Below are 24,106 nucleotides of genomic sequence, written 5' to 3' on the forward strand. Positions count from 1 at the left end.
AAGAATGTAATTGTAAACATGTAAATTTCATGTTATCGTGGCTGTTCCTCTTTTGTCAAGCTTAGATGCCCTGAGTTTGTTCAAATTAGATAATAATATGAGTTTGTGTCTTTGACTCTTGGACTTTTTTCAGATCCCAGGTTCATCTCCTGCTGTAAGGACGGACGTGGATCTTCAAAAAGACATCAGAACAGCACGGTTTTCCTTGGAAGCGGCGCATGAGGGACATTGCAGGCCTGAGGCGCTGAAGTTCACCTCTGAGGAGTGACCCCCAGCCCTCAAGACGTTTCTCCATTTTCACTTTTCCGGGAGTCGTCCCGTGTGCTCTGACTGTTAACGGACAGCGTCGGGAGACTCAAGTGGAATAGACACCTGTGATGTCATTGGAAACTTTCAGCCCTTTAAAAAGTGCAGTATTATGTTGAGAACGTCTGGATTATGCTGCCTTCATGTGCTTAACAGAATTAGCATAAATATGAGTGGACCTAAAATTGTACATAATCGCCTCTTTAAGCTGTAATTAATTAGCAGAGAAAAGAACGTTTTTAGTGATTTTCTATTTCGCCACTTACTTTTTATCAGCCACAGATTAAGGGCAGAGCTAGTTAGCAAACCATGTATACAAAGCACTTGACCACAAAGACTTAATATATAATACGTAATACATCATTAGTGTATAATAACAACAGGGAAATGTTGGGAAACTACCAAAAATAGCAGGTTAGCAAGGTAGCTAACCATATTTCTGAATACAAAGCACTTCAACACAAATACTTCATCGTAATCACAAGAAAATGTTAGGAAGATACCAAAATCCGTCAGGCCAGCGAATTAGCCACGTATATTTCTGACTACAAAGTGGAAAACAGGTCAGTCTGAGTGAGTGAAGGCAGCAAAAAAGATGTCCCAACAGCCAGACTGTGTGGTGACCATCCCCGAGTCTACAGGGATGAAGGGACAAACACACAGGATGAGTCTGCGAAGTTCTGGACGTTTCTCATTCCTCCCTTCGTTCCTGCGCCTGACCTTCTCTCCGGCCTCCCTCGAGAGAGTCTACCAGACGTATTTTCTGCGGCAGAGGCAGGAGACGCTGCTGGCGCTGCTGGTTTCCGCCGTGCTGTTCAACTGCTACGTCATCGTCATGGCCGCAGTGCTTTATTCCCCCGACAAGCTAGCCACGGTGTTAGCGGCTGCGATCGGGCTAGCACTGGACAGCGCGTTTTATGGCCTCTTGAGGTCAGGCAAACTGCCGGACAAGGTCATTCGGAAGGTCGTGCCGTACATCGCGTGGCTGCTGATCACGATTCACGTGCTGTGCTACCTGGGACTGAATTTCGTGGGTGTTTACGAGCCCGGAGATTCGGTAGGCTGGCAGACGTTCTTCACGTTTTCCTTCTTCCTGACGCTGCCCATGCCACTGCCGCACGTTGTCCTGCTGGGGGCGCTGTCGTGCGTCACGCACACGGTGCTGCTCGGGATCGTGGTGGCGCAGCGGCGGCAGGACAACCTGCAGATGCTGATCAGACAGGTAAAGTCACCAGTTCCAAACTGCTCCTCGTGCCTAATACAATTTATAGTTTTCATTCAAGGCCTGCTTTATCTAATCAATACTTCATTAAATGACATCTGATGTGCTGATGGAGTTTAATAAATTCATGTGATGCTTTGTTTTTTAAACTAGCTCACAAGATATCACCTGCTTTTTAAACAATATGTATTTTACTGTATTTGTGTTTATGTGCATGTATTCTAATGAAGTGTTGATTTTACAAGCAAAATGTTTTTTTTCCAAAAAACTGGCTTAAACAAAAAAAAACAAACAAAAAAATTGATTAACAATTCTAGTCTGTTTTTGATTATCAGTTATTTTATTTTGTATTTTATTTTGTACAACCTTTTACATGAAAAAGACAAACTATGCTCTGTTTATGTTTTAGTGCCCCTTTATTTTAAATACAGGGCATTAAACAATGCCACACCATGCTTATATGATTTTTACAAAAAATGTCATGCAGACTGTTCATTGCAAGGGCTTAATTAGATTTTAAATAATTAATAAATAATATATATATATATATATATATATATATATATATATATATATATATATATATATTATAAGGTACAGATCATGTAGAACAACGCTGTTAGCTAAACCTTCCTGCAGGTCCTTTGCAGTCTTATGGGGGTTTTGCTTTGCCTTCTGTTCAGCGTGTGAGCGGATGTATCTGAGAGATCCAGATCTTGCCTTCACTTACACAGTTCCCCTTAACTGCCATTTCCTAATGACATTTCGGACAGTGGAAATTGGGAGCTGTGTTTTGATGTCTCTTTATAGTCATTAACTGCTTCACAGGCTTCAATTCTCTTTATTTTCAGCTTTATCCTCAGCTTCTCAGAGGAGCTCATAGTTGTTGAGTGTTGGCACAAGGTTTGAAGACTCTGTCCTCATGACAACAACCTGCACTAGTCTGTCATAAAAAGTCAATTAAGGTCTAACAAGTTAATTCAGGTCTAACAAGTCAATTAAGGCCTAAGGAGTTAATTAAGTTCTGAGTCTTAACAACTGAAAGATGTGTCCAAAATGTTCACACAAAATGATTTTCGATTATTTTTAGGTCTATCACTAATAAAGTAACTGTGCATTAATATTTGCTATATAAAAACAACTTTTGCATACAGCTGTACATGTGTACACTCTGATACACAGCAACGTTTACTGATATTTGTCTGTGTCCGTGTGTGTGTATGTTTGTGTGTGTGTGTGTGTGTGTGTGTATGTGTGTGTGTGTGTGTGTATGTTTGTGTGTGTGTGTGTGTGTGTGTGTGTATGTTTGTGTGTGTGTGTGTGTGTGTGTGTGCAGCTTGTTGCGAATATGATGCTGTATTTGGGCGCCATGGTGGTGGGTGTGATGTCATATTTCATGGCTGACCGTAAATACCGGACGGCGTTCCTGGAGGCCAAACAGTCGCTGGAGGTCCGACTGACGCTGGAGGAGCAGAGCCAGGAACAGGTACACTGTCGTCTTAAGGGCCGTCATTATTGATTACAGAAACAGTCCATTAATTTATTGATTATTTTAATTGTTATTCGAGTAATTTGAATAACATCACATATAGTTCACACTGCATGTGTCTAAAACATGTGATCACAAGTAGCATAGTGTGAATAATCACAGTGTGTGATCACATGTGGCATGTTAGAACCTGAACAGAGAACATGTGATCATACGTTTTTCACTTGAGAAACTTTGTTTGACTTGAGCTTGGTCGTGTTGGTCTTGGTGTTGACCAGCTTGGTCGTGTTGGTCCTGCTGGTTGACCAGCTTGGCCATTTTGGTGGTGCTGGTTGACCAGCTTGGTCATGTTGGTCATGCGGTTGACCAGCTTGGTCATGTTGGTCATGGTATTGACCAGCTTGGTCATGTTGGTCTTGGTGTTGACCAGCTTGGTTGTGTTGGTTGTGCTGGTTGACATGCTTGGTCATGCTGGTTGTGCTGGTTCACCAGCTTGGTCATGTTGGTTCTGCTGGTTGACCAGCTTGGCCATTTTGGTGGTGCTGGTTGACCAGCTTGGTAGTGTTGGTTGTGCTGGTTGACCAACCTGGTTGTGTTAGTTGTGCTGGTTGACCAGCTTGGCCATTTTGGTGGTGCTGGTTGACCAGCTTGGTTGTGTTGGTTGTGCTGGTTGACCAACCTGGTGGTGTTAGTTGTGCTGGTTGACCAGCTTGGTCGAGTTGGTTGTGGTGTTGACCAGGTTGGTTGGTCATGTTGGTCATGGTGTTGACCGGCTTGGTTGTGTTGGTTGTGCTGGTTGACATGCTTGGCCATTTTGGTGGTGCTGGTTGACCAGCTGGGTCATGTTGGTCATGCAGTTTACCAGCTTGGTCATGTTGGTCGTGCTGGTTGGCCAGCTTGGTTGACTTGTTTTGCTGGCTTCCCATCTCAACCAGGCCAAACTGCTTGTTGAAAACAATTTTTTTTTGCTAAGAATTTATATCTGCTCAGTAACAACAACTGTGCATCTTAATAAACATGTTTGCTTTATAAACGAATGTTTTTAATCTGGTTCTCAATGCTGAGTCTCTGCTAGCGCCCCTGTGGGGATTAGCCCATTGCAAGAGAAAATGGGGGCAGTGAAATTAGGGATATAAACAGAATATCCGGTTTGGAGTTCCTTTTACTTTTGGCTCACATGTTTATCATTTTGTAATGTTTTTCCCACATACAGGGGACCCTGTTCTTGTAAATGTCCGTGTATGGGCTGTAAAGCCTGTTCCCCACTGCTAGTTTACTGGGCGAAAGGGGGAATTGTGTGTATTTGACACTGAACTATCGCTTTAATTCTCTACAGCATTATTTCATTATTCTTAATTAGCTGTTTAGTTGGTCTCGTTGTTGTGAACAGCAGCGCGGTGCAGTGTTTACCCCCCATTACTGTGTTTAGTAAACTGTGTCCTCATTTATCTCCTGATGATCCATCACACACACACAGTGAAACTGCGTCCCCTTGGGACCCCCATTATAGCCCTCATCCCTCGCTCCACTCCTCCTTGCTGTTATTCCTTTTTTTTCCTCTGCGTCTCTCTGATGCTCTGGAGCCTTGAAAACTCCCAGAATGCCGCAGGAGAAGCCGGGGCTGCTGGGAAACGCATGCGGACGACCAATCGGAGCGCAGCCGACCGCTTCACGTCACCACGGCAACGAAGCTCTGGAGACAAACCCTACATCCCTCCATCTCCTGCTCTCTCTCTCTCTGCCTCTCTTTCCCTCTCCTTTCCTCCTCTCTCTCTCTCTCTCTTATTCTGTCTCTCTTTATCTCTCACTCTGTCTCTCTCTTTTTCTTCTCTCTCTCTCTTTGTATACACATATTCCCTCTCTCTCTCCTTGTTTCTCCCTCTATTCTCTCTCTCTCTCTCTCTCTCTCTCTCTCTCTCTTTCCCCTTGAAGAACTTCATTCCTGATGTACAGTTTTATTCAAGATCTTCTACTTTCAAGTCCACCTCCTTGTATCCACACTCTTCGTCCACTCATCTACGCTGACGTGGTGGTGGTGTGTTAGTGTGTGTTGCACTGATGCGAGTGGATCAGTCACAGCAGTGCTGCTGGAGTTTTTAAACGCTGTGTCCACTCACTGTCCACTCTATTAGACACTCCTACCTTGTCAGTCCACCTTGCAGATGTCAAGTGAGAGACAATAGCTCATCTGCTGCTGCACAGTTTGTGTTGGTCATCCTCTAGTCCTTCATCAGTGGTCACAGGACGCTGCCCACAGGACGCTGTTGGCTGGATATTTTTGGTTGGTGGACTATTCTCAGTCCAGCAGCGACACTGAGGTGTTTAAAAAGTCCAGCAGCACTGCTGTGTCTGATCTACTCGTACCAGCACAACACACACTAAACACACCACCACCACCACGTCAGTGTTACTGCAGTGCTGAGAATGATCCACCACCCAAATAGTACCTGCTCTGTGGGGGTCCATGGGGGTCCTGACCACTGAAGAACAGGGTAACAGAGTATCAGAGAAACAGATGGACTACAGTCTGTAACTGTAGAACTACTTATTAATGGTTTTAATCGGTTTAATGTGTTTATGGCTTCATAGTAATTTTCAAGCTGGAAAACATTAATATTTATGTGTGTGTGTGTGTGTGTGTGTGTGTGTGTGTGTATGTGTGTGTGTGTGTGTGTGTTTAGGAAGAGCTGTTGTTGTCCATCTTGCCGAAGCACATAGCTGATGAGATGCTGCAGGGAATGAAGAAAGAAGCCAATCAGAAATCAGAAGCTCAGCAGTTCAACACCATGTACATGTACAGACATGAGAACGTCAGGTAACGCACACGCATGTGTGTATTAACGTGTGTTTGTTCAGCATCGCTGTCTGAACAAAACGTCTTTGGATCGTTTCTATTAAATATTCCCCCTACATTCTTTAAAAAAGGTCCTTCAACGTTTCTTTAGTAAATACACTGGTTTTTACAGACCTATGAACACTCAAAGGACCATGTAACCATCTTTACATGCTTAAATGGTCCTTTACATGGTGAAATGATTCTTCAGATTGATGGAGAATGTGTTGCATATTGTTTCTATATAGCACCTAAAAGGTTTCTGCTGTAATTACGATGTCAAGCTTGTAACAATTTTTGGTGCAATACAGAACCATTTCACCATGCAAAGATGATTAAATGGTCCTTGGAGTGTTCAAGGTTTTATATAGAACCTTTTCCAAACTGGTTTAACCCATCGGCAGCCTGGGTCGAACTGATAAACTAGGAAAACCAGTTGCAGTGAGTAAGATTTAGTGGCATCTAGTGGTGAGGTTGCAGGTTGCACCCAGCTGAAGCCCCCTCCTTCACCCCTCCCTTTCCAAGCGTGTAGTAGAACCTGTGGTGGCTGTCAGGTTTTCTGTCGTCGTCTGTCCGGATCATGTTTTCTCTTCTTTGACGGTGAGGATTCACCCTCCCTCACTTTTTCTCGTGCATAATAATAATTCTGATCCTCCGTTCGTCTTAATTTGGGTTCACAAACTTCTCACAACACAAAATGCTCAGTCAGCACCGGCAGCAGCCACTGATTCTTCTTCTTTCTCCGTCCTCCAACCGGAGCTGCAGCACTACCAAATTCAACCTGCTGCTTCAGTGTAAAAGCGTGAAAGGCGCCCTCTAGAGCCAGAGTTTGGTTTGTCCGTTCTGAGCTACTGTAGAAACATAGCGGCGGCCTCTACTGAAGAGGAGCCGTTCACTCTGTAGATATGAAGGGCTCATTCTAAGATAACGAAAACACAACGATTATTCCTCTGTGTTTGCAGTATCCTGTTTGCTGATATTGTCGGCTTCACTCAGCTTTCGTCGGCCTGCAGCGCTCAGGAACTCGTCAAACTGCTCAACGAACTCTTCGCCCGCTTCGACAAGCTGGCAGCAGTAAGACGCTCGCATAAACACAATCACACATACACACATTGAGCTAGACTCACCCATTCAGCCTCTGGCAGTTTAGCCCCACCCATTCAGCCTACAGCAGTTTAGCTCCACCATTCAGCTACAGCGGTTTAGCTCCACCATTCAGCTACAGCGGTTTAGCTCCACCATTCAGCTACAGCGGTTTAGCCCCACCCATTCAGCAACAGCAGTTTAGCCCCACCATTCAGCTACACCAGTTTAGCCCCACCATTCAGCTACAGCAGTTTAGCCCCACCATTCAGCTACACCAGTTTAGCCCCACCATTCAGCTACAGCGGTTTAGCTCCACCATTCAGCTACAGCGGTTTAGCTCCACCATTCAGCTACAGCGGTTTAGCTCCACCATTCAGCTACAGCGGTTTAGCTCCACCATTCAGCTACAGCGGTTTAGCTCCACCATTCAGCTACAGCGGTTTAGCCCCACCATTCAGCTACAGCGGTTTAGCTCCACCATTCAGCTACAGCGGTTTAGCCCCACCCATTCAGCAACAGCAGTTTAGCCCCACCATTCAGCTACAGCAGTTTAGCTCCACCATTCAGCTACAGCAGTTTAGCTCCACCCATTCAGCCTATAGCAGTTTAGTCATTCCCATTCCTATTGAAGCAATGTGGTTATGACAACTTTTTGGTACATAAAGTGACACAAATGTCCTAAATGGAGCTGAGAAGTGAGAGAGAACTGTACAGAACAGGCCTAACCTTCGTGTGTTTGTGCAGCAATATCACCAGCTGAGGATAAAGATTCTGGGGGATTGTTATTACTGCATCTGTGGGCTACCTGATTACCGGGAGGACCACGCGGCCTGCTCCATCATGATGGGCCTGGCCATGGTGAAGGCCATCTCGTGAGTTAACCTAAAATTATTCATGGCTCCTTTGTCAAATTTTGCATAGTTGCTTGATTTTTTATTCAATAACCTGCCAGGTTCCAGGTGTATTAGCAGGGAATTTTTCAATGAAAAAACAAAAATGTAAGTTGCTTGAAGCTGAAACTGGCCATTTTCTGTTCCACCTTAAATGGCACAGCTGTTACATTCAGAATGAAAAAAGCTGACTGTTTAAGGTGGCGCTGAAAATAAGCATTAGAAGCCAATTTCAGTTATTAACCTCCTCCAGGGGTCAGTATGTCAGGCTCAGACTGACCTGTGCTCACCTCTGCTCAGGTACGTCCGAGAGAAGACGAAGACGGGAGTGGACATGCGCGTGGGCGTGCACACGGGGACCGTTCTGGGCGGAGTTCTGGGACAGAAGCGCTGGCAGTTCGACGTCTGGTCCACCGACGTCACCGTGGCCAACAAGATGGAGTCCGGCGGCATCCCGGGGTCAGCGGCACTTTCACGATATTCAGACCTGCATGTCCAAATTTTTACTGCACTGTGAAAAAGAATTGTTTTAATTTAAATCAAGTAACGTGGCTGACTTCGTTTAACCCTTTCAAATCAACTGTCATATATATATATATATACATTGGACTCGTGTTGCACAATTCCAATGTACTTTCATGCATAAATTAGTAGAAATTGTTTTCAGATTTTTTAAAAATCATTTTTATTACTCAGATTCACATTAAAAATCCTATGAATTTTCATAAAAATCGTACATTTTACATGTAAAAAGTTTATTAAAAAGTTGTAAACTGTCCAAATATGGGGATGCCGTGCATTAGCAGAGTAAAACAAAGGAAGAACATACAATTAAAAAAAAAAAACAGAAAAATGATTTCTAAACATTTTTATATTTTTCATTATATCTCTCATTCAGTTTTAATTGTAATCTGTTGTAAAAACTAACATTCAATACAAATATTTAATAATAATAACTCTGAGCTTCTTTTTCCTGTTCAAAAAGCGCTGCTTTGTAACTTTTCAGCAAAAAATACAAAACATTTAAAAATTGTGAAACGTTCTTCAGATTGATGGAGAATGTGCCGTAGATGGTTTTATATAGAACCTTTTTGAAAAGGGTTCTAGATAGCACCAAAAAGCATTCTTACATTGCTACAAGATTGACATCGTAACAATAAGAAGAACGCTTTTTGGTGCTATTATAGAACCATATTGTTAATGTACAGCACATTCTCCATCCATCTGAAGGGCTCTTTAATCCTGCAAAGGGTTCTCTGAGTGTTTGTGGTTCTATATAGAACCATATTCTTTACAAAAGGACTTTAATCATGCAGAGGGTTTTCTGAGTGTGGTTCTATATAGAACCATATTCTTTACTAAAAGACTTTAATCATGCAAAGGGTTCTCTGAGTGTTTGTGGTTCTATATAAAACCACACTCTTTACTAAAGGACTTTAATCATGCAAAGGGTTCTCTAAGTGTTTGTGGTTCTATATAGAACCATATTCTTTACTAAAAGACTTTAATCATGCAAAGGGTTCTCTAAGTGTTTGTGGTTCTATATAAAACCATACTCTTTACTAAAGGACTTTAATCATGCAAAGGGTTCTCTGAGTGTGGTTCTATATAGAACCATATTCTTTACTAAAGGACTTTAATCATGCAAAGGGTTCTCTGAGTGTTTGTGGTTCTATATAGAACCATATTCTTTACTAAAGGACTTTAATCATGTAGAGGGTTTTCTGAGTGTGGTTCTATATAGAACCATATTCTTTACTAAAGGACTTTAATCATGTAGAGGGTTTTCTGAGTGTGGTTCTATATAGAACCATATTCTTTACTGAAGGACTTTAATCATGCAGAGGGTTTTCTGAGTGTGGTTCTATATAGAACCATATTCTTTACTGAAGGACTTTAATCATGCAAAGGGTTCTCTGAGTGTGGTTCTATATAAAACCATATTCTTTACTGAAGGACTTTAATCGTGCAAAGGGTTCTCTGAGTGTGGTTCTATATAAAACCATATTCTTTACTGAAGGACTTTAATCATGCAGAGGGTTCTCTGAGTGTTTGCGGTTCTACATAGAACCATATTCTTTACTGAAGGACTTTAATCATGCAGAGGGTTCCCTGAGTGTTTGTGTTCCACATATAACCATATTCTTTACTAAAGGACTACAATCATGCAAAGGGTTCGCTGAGTGTTTGTGGTTCTATATAGAACCATATTCTTTACTGAAGGACTTTAATCATGCAGAGGGTTCCCTGAGTGTTTGTGTTCCACATATAACCATATTCTTTACTAAAGGACTACAATCATGCAAAGGGTTCGCTGAGTGTTTGTGGTTCTATATAGAACCATATTCTTTACTGAAGGACTTTAATCATGCAGAGGGTTCCCTGAGTGTTTGTGTTCCACATATAACCATATTCTTTACTAAAGGACTACAATCATGCAAAGGGTTCGCTGAGTGTTTGTGGTTCTATATAGAACCATATTCTTTACCGAAGCACTCTTAAAGAACCATCTATTTCAGAGTGTACTCACGTCTGCTGGTAACTTTGGATGATGTTTTATTGCTAAAATTGGCTTCAGTCCTGAAATGTAAATATGATGTTAGATTTTTTGAAAAATGATTGAAAGTAAGAACAAAATTCTCATTTACTGTAAAATGTTTGAATTTATCACAGAAAGTGATAAAAAGTCAGACAGCGTTTATTTCACATTCAGACAAAATGGTTATTGAGGACGAGAGTCAGGAAAATAGCAGGAAAAAATATTTGAAAATTACCCAGAATTCCTCAGTGAGGTTCTTCTTGACAGCTACACATCCTTTCAGACCCACAGCGCTGAGTCGTCTTCTCACAGTGGAAGGATGGACAGAAACACCTGTGGATGTTTTCAGATCTGATCAGCTTGATTTTCTCCTCTCTCTCAGAGATGAAAGCTTTAAGTGCTGTTTATCTGATGGGGGCAGTTTTGGGGGCTACCAGGTCTCCCAGGTGGTTGTGAGGATCCGCGTTTTCTCTGTAGGTGAATGTATCTTGTGTGTGTGTTGTATTAACCCGTCCACTCTGCTCCGTGTGATGACCGTGTGCAGGCGGGTCCACATCTCCCAGAGTACGATGGAATGTCTGCACGGCGAGTTTCAGCTGGAGCCGGGAAACGGAGGAGAGCGCTGCGAGTACCTGATGGAGAAAGGCATCGACACCTACCTGGTGCTCGTTCCCACGGAAACCAGCATCGGGGATGGAGTCCCAAACGGAGTGGGCGGGGCCCCGAATGGAGCGGGCAGGGTCACGAATGAAACCGTGAGTACAATAAAACAGTCCATCTGTGGAAAGAATACAGACTCTTCTATAAAGCAGAATATAAAGCACCCTCTCTCTCTCTCTCTCTCTCTCTCTCTCACTCTCTCTCTCTTTGTCTCTCACTCTCACTCTCTCTCTCTCCCTCTCTCTTTATTTCTTTTTTTTCTCTTTCTTTATTTTTTCTGCTGTCTCTCTCTCTCTCTTTCTTTTCTTTTTTTCTGCTCTCTCTCTTTTCTCTTTCTTTTCTTTTTTCTCTGCTCTCTTTCATTCTCTCTTGCTTTCTTTCTTTTCTCTTTCTTATCTTTCTTTTTTCTCTGCTATTTTTGTCTTTCTTTTCTCTGCTTTCTTTTGTTTTCTCTCTTTCTTTCGTTCTTTTCTCCTTCTTTTGTTTCTTTTTTTCTACTCTCTCACTCCTCCTTCTCTCCATCTCTCTTCTCTTCCTTTCTCCTCTGTCTTTCTCTCCCTCTCTCTCCTCTTTTTCTCTCTCAATCCCTCTCTCTTCTCTCTTCCCCTCTCTCTCCCATTTCCTTCTCTCTCTCTCTCTCTCTCTCTCTCTCTCTCTCTCTCTCTCTCTCTCTCTCAGGTGGTCAGTAGGGGTTCTCCTCTCCTTGTTGCTACCACAGAGACTAACGGCAGTGTGTGTTCGGTCCGCAGCATCACCGCAGAGACAGAGGATGCCGAAGCCCAGGTCAGAGGTCACTCACCTCACTGCTGACCTACTTCTGAACTTCTATTTCTATTTCTGTCTTTTATTTTACATCATTTGAGCTGCTCTTCTTTACGCTGTGTGAACGTTTTATGATAAGCAGACCAACCGATACTTTTTCTGATGACGTCACAGCCGCGCTGCCGCCGGTTTGATCGGCAACATGAAGTTCACTCAGCAGTGCTTTGGCTGTCTGTGATGAGAGAAAGTCAAGAAATGACCCAGCAAAGGCAGAAAAACACATTATTTTGAACAGCACATCAGCAAAAAGTGACTGGCATATGAATGTCCATTACAGCTGACCAGCAAACCAGCATCAAAACACAACATATCACTGCTGTCGGAACAAAACCTCGTATCTCCATTTTTGTCGTTTTTCAGTTTTTGGCATAGTTTGAAAATACCTTTTAATCTTTACATTGTACGTAAATTTCATGAGGAATGGAGCAAAAGTAACGTCCCAAAATGACTTGGTACAAACCCTGGTTCCATTGACTTACATTAAAAGTGAAGTAGGTTTTTTCCTTCTCCTGTAAAGTTACCGGTTTGGAGATGAGAGGTTTTGTTCCGACAGCAGTGATATGCTGGTTCTGCTGGTGATGAGCCGCACTGGTCTGTGCTGGTTTTCCTAAACCTGAATTCGGCGAAAATGACCTGCGGCTGTGCTGACCGCGTTTCAGAGGCTGCGACTGGCCGGACTGGCTGATGGAGGGATGGAGAATGAGCAGGAGCTGAACAGACTGCTGACTAAAGCTCTGGTGGAGAGAGAGACGGAGGAAATGTGAGCACACACACACAGACACACACACACACACACACACACACACACACACACACAGACACACAAACACACACACACACACATACACACACACACACACACACAGACACACACACACACACGCACACACACATACACACACACACACACACACACACAGACACACACATACACACACACAGACACACACACACACACGCACACACATACACACACACACACACACACACAGACACACACACACACACACACACACACACACACACAGACACACACACACACGCACACACACATATACACACACAGACACACACACACAAACACACACACACACATACACACACACACACACACACACACACAGACACACACACACACACACATACACACACAAACACACACACAAACAGACACACACACACACAAACACACACACACACAAACACACACACACACATACACACGCATACACACACACAACACACACGCAAACACACACACACACAGACACACACACACACAACACACACACACACGCAAACACACACACACACATACACACACACACACACAAAAACATAAACACACACAAACACACACAGAGTTATTACTGCCTTCACTGTTTGTGCAAGTCATAATATAAAATTCTATTTAAAATTGTTTATTTTTATGATAAACAAAGGTCAAATTTGAGATGTTTTGTCTAAATAACTAATTTCACCCCCGCAGGCTGAAGGAGAAAAGAACGGCGGTTCTCTCTCTGCAGTTTCTGGATTCTGAGTTAGAGTCGCGTTACTCGCTGGAGAAAGAGAGGCAGACTGGAGTGGCGTTCAGCTGCAGCTGCGTGGTTCTGTTCTTTACGTCTGCCATGGAGACGCTCATAGACCCACAGTGAGTGACAACACCTACGCAACGCCTATGCAACATCTACACAACACCTACACAACATCTACACAACACCTACACAACATCTACACAACACCTACACAATGTCTACACAACACTTGCACAACACACACACAAAGCCTAACACATAAAGAATATCTACAGAACATCTATGCAACATCCACTCAACACCTATGCTACATCTGGGCAACATCTACACAACATCTCCAGAAAATCTACACAACCTCTATGCAATACCTACACAATCTCTACACAACATCTATGCAAAACCTACACAACAGCTACGCAACTTCTATGCAATATCTATACAACATCTACGCAACATCTATGCAGCATCTACGCAACATCTATGCCACACCTATGCAACATCTTTGTAACATCTACACAGCTTCTACGCAGCATCTATGCAACATCTACACAACCTCTACGCAACATGTAAACAACACCTAAATAACATCTACACAACATCTACGCAACAGCTATGCAACACCTATGCAACACTTACATATCTACGCAACACCTTCACAACATCTACGCAACACATACAGTACATCTACAGAACATCTAGGCAACACCTATGCAATACCTACTCAACACCTATGTAACATCAGTGCAACATCTGCATAACAGCTCCAGAATATCTATGGAACATCTACACAACCTCTATGCAATATCTACACATCTATGCAGCATTTGTGCAACATCTATGCCACACCTACGCAACCTCTACACAACATCTCCAAAACATCCACACAACCTGTATGCAACATCTACACAACACCTAGGCAACATCGATGCAACATCTACACAACATCTACGCAACCTCTACACAACATATATGAACCATCTACACAACATCTACACAATAGATCCCAGAGATAATCATAACCGGAAATGATGCTGTAAGCTTGTGACTACAGATATTCTGAAATCATTTGAATGTGCCTGCATTTGATTGGCTGATTTTCTTCTACTCATGTTTCTGATAGGCTGACAGTGAATTATGTAACGCTGGTGGTCGGCGAGGTGCTGCTCCTGATCCTCACCATCTGCTCACTGGCGGTCATCTTCCCACGGGTGCGGCAAAGCTACAGCAACAATGATGAGCTAAAGGAACTGTTCAGCACTAATTTACCGTTTTCCCCCTTGACCTCAAGACTTAGTGTCTGAAGTTTCCTTGTTTTGGCACAAATAAGCTTGTTAGCATGTGAATTAGCATGGTGCTAACTGCATAAATCATAGCCTCACAGCATGTGGAGGTGTTCAGTGTCTCTAATAGAGACACTGTGGTTTCAATTGTGTGGTTTCTGACTCCGTATGAAACACTGTTACCTATAAACATGGGCTAAAGAACATTAGCATAGCTAAACACAGCAGTAGCCTGACTGAAGCTTGAATTTTGTCCATTTTATGGGTTCAGTAGTGATAGTATTACATAAATAAGTAAACGAGATACCTAAATAATAAATACATCTTTGGTAATAATGATGATTTTTGTTGTTAGCTGTTCTCGAAGAAGCTGGTGTCGTTCTCTCTGTGGATCGATCGCACCCGCTGGGCTCGGAACACCTGGGCAATGGCAGCCATCTTTGTCCTGGCCATGGCTGAGGTGGCGGACATGGTGAGTCGTTTTCTTTTCTCTCGTTTTCTTTCTGATTTTTATTTCTCCTGGTCTGTGTTAGAGATGTCCTGATCCCAAAGATCCAGCTCCATCCCAATCCATGTGTTTAAATATTGAATATCGGCTGATAACAATAATTGAATTGTCATAGATGTTACAGTGGCAAAACCTTGTAACTTTACAGGAGAAGGAAAAAATTACTTTACTTTTAATGTAAGTCAATGGAACCAGACGTTTTTCCAAGTCATTTTGGGTCGTTTCTTTTGGTCCATTCATCATAAAATTTACACACAATGTAAAGGGCAGCAGGCATTTTCAAATTATGACAAAAACTGAAAAATGAAAAACGACAGCAGTGATATGCACTACCGCTATTTAGGTGTTTGTTACATTTCATTACAGACAGAGAAAACATACAGTTTAACAACTGAAAAGCTGATAACATCACTGTAAAACTCTAGTTCGGCTCATATTTGTGGGTAAATAAGTATTTTATGACACTTGTAAAGGGGAATTCCACCACCTTTTCAAATATCTGCATAATTCAGTGTCAGAGAGGTTCAGTGTGCAATATGACGATATTTTGGCAGCATGCCACAATATGCTTTTCTGAGAATATTGTGAAAATCATGTTAAAGAAAACTGATCAACTACATGTTTCATCTCAAAGACTATTTAGTCCAACTTAACAAACCTCAGGAAATCTAAATACTGTGGTAGATATTGTGATGGTGAAAATATCGTCAAGTATTGTGATGTTATATTGATGCCATATTGCCCACCCTTAGTTGAGATGTAAACAAAGTGAGTTTTGGTGTGAAATGGTTGCAAAGATGTCTTTACAGTGATGGTGATAGGAACCAGGGGTCACCATGACTACAACACAGATAGACATTTTATTTACTATCCAGAACCACCAGTGAACCTACACGAGTCTTCTGAGTTTATATGGAATGTTGATGATGGAAAATAGTGGAAAACCTGAAATAATAAGTTTTCTTTGGGGACTATTTTGCCTCACAGTGCCCTGCATGTATCCCTCCACCATGAATGGAGTTTAAGTTCTCCAAACTATCATAAAACAGTGTCTCAGTCATCAGGCAGTGCATTCATAACCATTTCATGTAGGAACTTTCTGTGAGGGAGCTTTTAGAGGTGGACGTCTGGTTCCTATCACCACCACTGTGAACAGTTCTGACTCGGTAAGTTTATCTAGAACAGAGCGTTTCACACCAAACCACTCTGAACCACTGTGTTTACATCTTAACCAGTCAATTATGCAGAAAATTTATAAAACTGGTGAAATTCTCCTTTAAGCAATTATCAGCTGATACTGATTGTAATATCATTGCGCATCACATTTGAGAATGCTGCTATATCATCGCTTTCACACTGATACATATTTACACAATTACTATGCATAGTGTCATCAAAACATGAGGCAGATAAGTTCACAAAAAATGAATGCAAATTTAAGTTAAAAAACACTTGAAATACTGAATAAAACATCAAAAAATGCTTTCTGGTGCCTAGTTTATAATAATTGGGTTAATATTATTATTATTTTCTATTATTATTTTTAATACTATACAATTACTCAGAAGTTGTTGGTCTATTGTAATATAATGTGTCTGTGTGCTGTGTGTAGCTGAGTTGTGTGCAGCCCCCCCTGCTGGTGCTGAACTCCACTGCAGGTTTGACTCTGGAGTCTCTGGGTGACGGCGGCTGCGCCGAAAACCCCAAACACTACAGTTACATCGCCGTGCTCTCTCTGGTGGCCACCACCATGCTGGTGCAGGTCAGCCACCTGGTCAAACTCGCCCTCATGCTGCTGGTTACCGTGGCCACCACCGCCGTGGACCTCTACAGCTGGAGGGACATTTATGACATTTATGACCTCATACGCTACCTGGAGTACCGGTGAGCTGTGCTATGTCCAAAACTTTATCTCACTCAATATACGACACGACTGCAACGAACAATTATCGTCAGAAAATTATAGAGCATTTAGAAATGAAACAGTAGAAGCCATATCGCCCCCTACACTTCCTGTAGTGTATTACAGTCTGTCAGAGTGACTGTGTGAATCATATGAACATTATAGAGGCTTTTTTAAATGAAACAGTAGAAGCCATATCGCCCCCTAAACTTCCTGTAGTGTATTACAGTCTGTCAGAGTGACTGTGTGGATCATATGAACATTATAGAGCTTTTTAAATGAAACAGTAGAAGCCATATCGCCCCCTAAACTTCCTGTAGTGTATTACAGTCTGTCAGAGTGACTGTGTTGATCATATGAACATTATAGAGGCTTTTTAAATGAAACAGTAGAAGCCATATCGCCCCCTACGCTTCCTGTAGTGTATTACAGTCTGTCAAAGTGACTGTGTGGATCATATGAACATTATAGAGGCTTTTTAAATGAAACAGTAGAAGCCATATCGCCCCCTACGCTTCCTGTAGTGTATTACAGTCTGTCAAAGTGACTGTGTTGATCATGTGAACATTATAGAGGCTTTTTAAATGAAACAGTAGAAGCCATATCGCCCCCTACACTTCCTGTGGTGTATTACAAATGATGTATGAATATTGATACTGATCAATACTGGTGTGTGTTTATCTGCAGGCATTCTGTGGTTCCCACTAAATATCTGATGACGGTGATGATCATCGTGATGATGATGAGTTTCTACCACTTCGCTCGGCACGTACGTCACACTGAGCACTCTCAGCTCCTCCTGCAGTTCACATTCTCTAACTGAGCGGTTTAACATTAACGGTTCATCATATTGTATTATTTAAAAGACTCGATTGTTGTTGCCTCCAAAACTTATACTGATTTATGATGATGTCATCACTGCAAAATCATATTAACCGATAATATCAAGTAGAGAGAACAGCTTAGAGACCCTCTCTCTTTTTACTCTCTCTCTTTCTCTCACTTTCTATCTCTCTCTCTATCTTCATTCTCTCTCTCTCTCTCTCTCTCTCTTTATGCTCTCTCTCTCAGGTGGAGAGACAGTCCCGTAAGCTGTTTCTGTGGAAGATTGAAGTTCATGATCAGAAGGAGCGAGTGTTCGAGATGAGGACGAATAACGAGGCTCTGGTCACCAACATCCTGCCTGAGCACGTCGCCAAACACTTTCTCGGCTCCAAGAAAAGGGACGAGGTGAGAGAGAGAGAGAGATAGAGACAGAGAGAGAGAGAGAGAGAGAGAGAGAGAGAATAAAGAGAGAGAGTGAAAGAGAAATGTAACATAGGCAATATTGCCAAAAATGTTGCAATGTTAATGCTTTATAGCATTGGTGCAAAACAAGATGCGCACTGCTACCGCTAACTAACTCTGCGCGCTGCTACCGCCGGCTAACTCTGCGCGCTGCTACCGCCGACTAACTCTGCGCGCTGCTACCGCCGACTAACTCTGCGCTGCTACCGCCGACTAACTCTCTGCGCTGCTACCGCCGACTAACTCTGCGCTGCTACCGCCGACTAACTCTGTGCGCTGCTACCGCCGACTAACTCTGCGCTGCTACCACTGACTAACTCTGTGCTGCTAACGCCGGCTAACTCTGCGCGCTGCTACCGCCGACTGACTCTGTGCGCTGCTACCACCGACTAACTCTGCGCTGCTACCGCCGACTAACTCTGCGTTGCTAGCGCCGACTAACTCTGCGCTGCTACCGCTGACTAACTCTGCGCGCTGCTACTGCTGACTAACTCTGTGCTGCTACCGCTGACTAACTCTGTGCGCTGCTACCGCTAACTAACTCTGCGCTGCTACTGCTGACTAACTCTGTGCGCTGCTACCGCTGACTAACTCTGCGCTGCTACCGCTAACTAACTCTGCGCTGCTACTGCTGACTAACTCTGCGCGCTGCTACCGCTAACTAACTCTGCGCGCTGCTACCGCTAACTAACTCTGCGCTGCTACCGCTAACTAACTCTGTGCGCTGCTACCGCTGACTAACTCTGCGCTGCTACTGCTGACTAACTCTGCGCTGCTACCGCTAACTAACTCTGTGCGCTGCTACCGCTAACTAACTCTGCGCTGCTACCGCTGACTAACTCTGCGCTGCTACCGCTGACTAACTCTGTGCGCTGCTACCGCTGACTAACTCTGCGCTGCTACCGCTAACTAACTCTGCGCTGCTACCGCTAACTAACTCTGCGCACTGCTAACGCTAACCTGTTACCTGAAGTTAACTCTGGCTGACTTTAGCTGAGTGAGTTTCTCTAAAACAGAGCATTTCACACCAAACCACTCTGACTGTGTTTACATCTTCACAACTTAATGATGCAGAAATGCTGAAGAATTTTTGTTTATTTGTCTGTATGTGTGTGTGTGTGTCTGTACATGTGTGTGTGTGTCTGTACGTGTGTGTGTGTGTGTGTCTGTACGTGTGTGTGTGTGTGTGTGTCTGTACATGTGTGTGTGTGTCTGTACGTGTGTGTGTGTGTGTGTGTCTGTCTGTGTCTGTGTGTGTGTCTTTGTCTGTGTGTGTGTGTGTGTGTCTGTTTGTGTGCGTGTGTGTGTGTGTGTGTGTGTGTGTGTCTGTTTGTGTGCGTGTGTGTGTGTGTGTCTGTGTGTGTGTATGTCCGTGTGTCTGTTTGTGTGTGTGTGTGTGTGTGTGTGCGTGTGTCTGTTCGTGTCTGTGTGTGTATTTGTGTGCATGTGTGTGTGTGTCTGTTTGTGTCTGTGCGTGTGTCTGTGTGTGTGTGTGTGTCTGTTCGTGTGTGTGTGTGTGTGTCTGTTTGTGTCTGTGCGTGTGTGTGTGTCTGTTCGTGTGTGTGTGTGTGTGTGTGTGTGTCTGTTTGTGTGTGTGTGTGTCTGTACGTGTGTGTGTGCGTGTGTCTGTGTGTGTGTCTGTGTGTGTGTGTGTGTCTGTTCGTGTGTGTGTGTGTGTGTCTGTACGTGTGTGTGTGTGTGTGTGTGTGTGTGTGTGTGTGTGTCTGTACGTGTGTGTGTGTGTGTGTGTGTGTCTGTTCGTGTGTGTGTGTGTGTGTGTGTGTGTGTGTGTGTCTGTACGTGTGTGTGTGTGTGTGTGTGTGTGTGTGTGTGTGTGTGTGTGTGTTAGGAGCTGTACAGTCAGTCCTATGATGAAATCGGCGTGATGTTCGCTTCGATCCCAAACTTCTCTGATTTCTACACCGAGGAGAGCATCAACAACGGCGGCCTGGAGTGTCTGAGGATCCTCAACGAGATCATCTCCGACTTCGACACTGTCAGTACACCTCTCTCTACCCCTCTCTGTCTACCCCTCTCTCTCTTCCCCCCCTTTTTCTTTGTTTCAATACTTTATTTGTCTGTTACTGATTCATGCATGTTTCTAAAAGTATGTTCCTCTCTTTGACCTTTGACCCCGGGCAGCTGCTGGATCGGATGGAGTTTCGCTGCATCACCAAAATAAAAACGATTGGCAGTACCTACATGGCAGCATCGGGGCTCACACCGGAGAGCAACACCAACGGATACAGCAGAGTGAGAGAGAGAGAGAGTTATTCATTCAACCTAATGAGAAACTGTAGAACAGACTCAGTTTATATCACAATACCTACATTTAGAGTCGGTTATTCATTCAGCCTAATGAGAAACTGTAGAACTGACTCAGTTTATATCACAATACCTACATTTAGAGTCGGTTATTCATTCAGCCTAATGAGAAACTGCAGAACAGACTCAGTTTATATCACAATACCTACATTTAGAGTCGGTTATTCATTCAGCCTAATGAGAAACTGTAGAACAGACTCAGTTTATATCACAATACCTACATTTAGAGTCGGTTATTCATTCAGCCTAATGAGAAACTGTAGAACAGACTCAGTTTATATCACAATACCTACATTTAGAGTCGGTTATTCATTCAGCCTAATGAGAAACTGCAGAACAGACTCAGTTTATATCACAATACCTACATTTAGAGTCGGTTATTCATTCAGCCTAATGAGAAACTGTAGAACAGACTCAGTTTATATCACAATACCTACATTTAGAGTCGGTTATTCATTCAGCCTAATGAGAAACTGCAGAACAGACTCAGTTTATATCACAATACCTACATTTAGAGTCGGTTATTCATTCAGCCTAATGAGAAACTGTAGAACACACTCAGTGTTTATGACAGTACCTGTACTGTAGGGATGATGCTGTGTTGTGTTTGTGTGTAACAGAAGGAGGATCAGTGTCTTATGGAACGATGGCAGCATCTGGCTGATCTGGCTGATTTTGCTCTGGCCATGAAGGTCACCCTCAATAACCTCAACAAGCAGTCCTTCAACAACTTCATGCTCCGCATTGGTAAAAAAAAAACATCATCTTACAAACCTCAGTTCCAAAGGTTTGAGGTAGTGGTGTTGGGACAGTGTGTGAAATGCTAATAAGAACAAAAAGCAGTGATTAGTAAATTCTGTTTGACCTAAATTTATTTGATGCTTGTGCAAAAACATGATATTTGGTCTTGTAATTTGTGAACTTTATTGTTTTTTGTGTAAAAATACATTGATTCCAAATTCGTTGCATACAACACATTCCAAAAACACATATGTTTACTACTGCGTTACATCATCTGTCCTTTTAATGACACTTAATAAACATTTGCTGACTGAAAACACAAACCGATTTAGTTGAAAGCAAATTTTTTACTGTTCTTCTGTTACATAAGTCAACGTTTACTGTAAGTTAAAGTAAAGAGGTTTTGTTCCAAGTGATTCTGGAGCATTTCTATTGGTCCATTGTATAAAATACAATACACATTTCCACTGAACATCAGTCTATTTCAGATGAGCTTGAGCCCAAAGAAGTCGGCAGCGTTTCTGGATGTTGTTGATATGCCTTCCACTGTGCAGAGTACAGTCTACAGAGACATGCAGTTGTGGTTTGTCTTTTACACACAGATTTCTCCAGATTCCTCCTTGTCTTCTAAACATTTCACATTTTTCTAGTCGTTAATTTTCCCCATGAATTTGTGTTTTGGAATGTGTTACAGGCATCGGTTTCAGAATGCCAGTATGTTTACAAAAAGTCAATGAAGTTGATAAGATAAAACACTACATATCTTGTCTTTGTACTGCTTCCGTTTAAATACAGGTCAATGTGGATTTACAAATCAATTTTTATTTTTTGTTTTGCCTTTTGTCCCAACTTTTCTGGAACTGAGTTTTAAAGCAAAAAGTAAATTGTAAATGAGTAAGTTAACAGGAGTATGTTTACGCTTCTGCTGCATTTCTGTTGGTCCATTCATCTTAAAATGAAAAAGGAACAGCTTCATGTTTTTTGTTGGATAGTGATTGATCACATACATACATATATATATATATATATATATATATATATATATATATGTGTGTGTGTGTGTACGTATGTATATATATATATATATATCCTTCCTTCCTATCTGCTTTATCTGAACAACACATCATTAAATGAAACTAAGTGCTGCTTAAATGTAATAAATCCATGTGATGGCTGAGAAGCAGCATGAAGTACAAACTTGTGTTCTTCTGAACAGCTGATAAGATATGAACTGCTTTTTGAATACAGTGCTGCTGTGTGTGTGTGTGTGTGTGTGTGTGTGTGTGTGTGTTGTCAGGGTTGAATATGGGTGGAGTGTTAGCTGGTGTGATTGGAGCTCGTAAGCCTCACTATGATATCTGGGGGAACACAGTTAATGTGGCCAGCCGCATGGAGTCCACTGGAGTTATGGGTAATATACAGGTAACACACAAACACACACACACACACACACAAAATCTAAACTTAATTACTAAACTTACACTACACTAATTCTAAACTAACTCTAGTACTAATCTAACTCTAATACTAAACTAATTCTAAACTAACTGAAGTATTAAACTAACACTAAAATAAATCTATTACCTAACTAACTCTATAATAGTTCAAGCTCTAAACTAAACTAGTAGGTACTAAACTAACTGTGCACTACTGTCAACTTTGATCCATTCCAGTAAATAAAGCTCAGTCCTGTTCAGTGAAAACACAGTTAATCAGTGTGGAAGAATCAGCTTCTCTACTGTGGAGACTGTAATTTAACCTTGACTGTGGCGCCCTCTGCTGGTCAGCCTGTATACAGAACCCCAGGCCATTTTCTCAGGCTCTTGCTTTGGGAGTAAACACTGATTTAAAAGTATTTTGTGGGTTTTCTGTTACAGTCGGTTGAGGATGTGTTGTGGAAACTTCCTTTGCTTTTAACTGTGAGCGTGTGGCGCCCTCAGGTGGTGGAGGACTGCTATAAGATCCTGAGGGAGTACGGGTTCCGCTTCGTGAGGAGAGGCCCCATCTTCGTGAAAGGGAAGGGAGAACTGCTCACTTACTTCATGAAGGGAAAAGACAAATCCGTTCCTAACGGCCACACGGTCCTCCCCAGCCTCCCCAACCAGATACTGGACAAGTCCTGATGATGTCGACGCTGTACATAAACGGAGGAGACTGGAACGCACACGAGAACGTTTACACACAGAGAACTGCTGTAGAAGAGTAGAACTTTCTGGAAATGTTTAGAGACTCTGTCTAATGTTCACAACAGCTTTGCACTGGCACCTAAACCTTTACCTATACCTGTGCAGAGGTGGGTAGTAACTCGTTACATTTACTCAGGTACATGGTCATGGATTTGTACTCAGCTGAGTATTTTCAAATTGTCACACTTTCACATCTACTGAAGTACATTAGTGATTAAAGGAGTCTACATTTTTCTCAGACACATTTTAGCTGTGCATATTTAGCTATCCGCTCCTTTTTTGTGTTTAATTTCATTCTGTTTTACTGTTGAAACTCCTGTACTGCTTTGTGATGGGTGGCATGTCGGATTCTAGAGCTTTAGCATTTTATTTAAGACCAAAATAATCCAAAAAATAGAAAAATGAAGTAGCTTTCTGTCCTGATACTTCAGTACTTTTACTCAAGTTGTTTTATTTGTACTTTTACTTGTGTCATTATTTTACCAGAGGATTAA

The 24,106-nt window shown here is 42.4% G+C and overlaps 1 protein-coding gene across 4 annotated transcripts; it reads left to right on the forward strand.

The window, feature by feature from the left end:
- The first annotated feature begins 901 nt into the window (after positions 1 to 901).
- Positions 902 to 23,696, forward strand: LOC118816015 (adenylate cyclase type 3-like). Of its 4 annotated transcripts, none has more exons than XM_036582495.1 (20): positions 902 to 1,528; positions 2,865 to 3,014; positions 5,699 to 5,832; positions 6,813 to 6,924; positions 7,681 to 7,808; positions 8,127 to 8,285; positions 10,910 to 11,120; positions 11,704 to 11,808; positions 12,507 to 12,607; positions 13,337 to 13,498; positions 14,503 to 14,590; positions 15,018 to 15,134; positions 16,783 to 17,054; positions 17,761 to 17,842; positions 18,145 to 18,303; positions 20,210 to 20,356; positions 20,503 to 20,613; positions 21,306 to 21,432; positions 22,724 to 22,848; positions 23,367 to 23,696. In XM_036582495.1, exons 1-20 carry the CDS (start codon positions 902 to 904, stop codon positions 23,547 to 23,549), a joined length of 3,300 nt encoding a protein of 1,099 aa, XP_036438388.1. In that variant the 3' UTR covers positions 23,550 to 23,696. The 4 variants fall into 4 exon arrangements, with proteins under 4 accessions (XP_036438388.1, XP_036438390.1, XP_036438389.1 ...); XM_036582497.1 differs by having other exon boundaries at positions 962 to 1,528; positions 10,910 to 11,085; positions 11,690 to 11,818; positions 12,484 to 12,607; XM_036582496.1 differs by having other exon boundaries at positions 962 to 1,528; positions 10,910 to 11,076; positions 11,690 to 11,818; ... (1 more) ...; positions 16,783 to 17,041; positions 17,733 to 17,842.
- Positions 23,697 to 24,106: the final 410 nt, after the last annotated feature.

The sequence above is a fragment of the Colossoma macropomum genome, unplaced genomic scaffold (assembly GCF_904425465.1).
Source record: "Colossoma macropomum unplaced genomic scaffold, Colossoma_macropomum, whole genome shotgun sequence".
NCBI classification, from domain to species: Eukaryota; Metazoa; Chordata; class Actinopteri; order Characiformes; family Serrasalmidae; genus Colossoma; species Colossoma macropomum.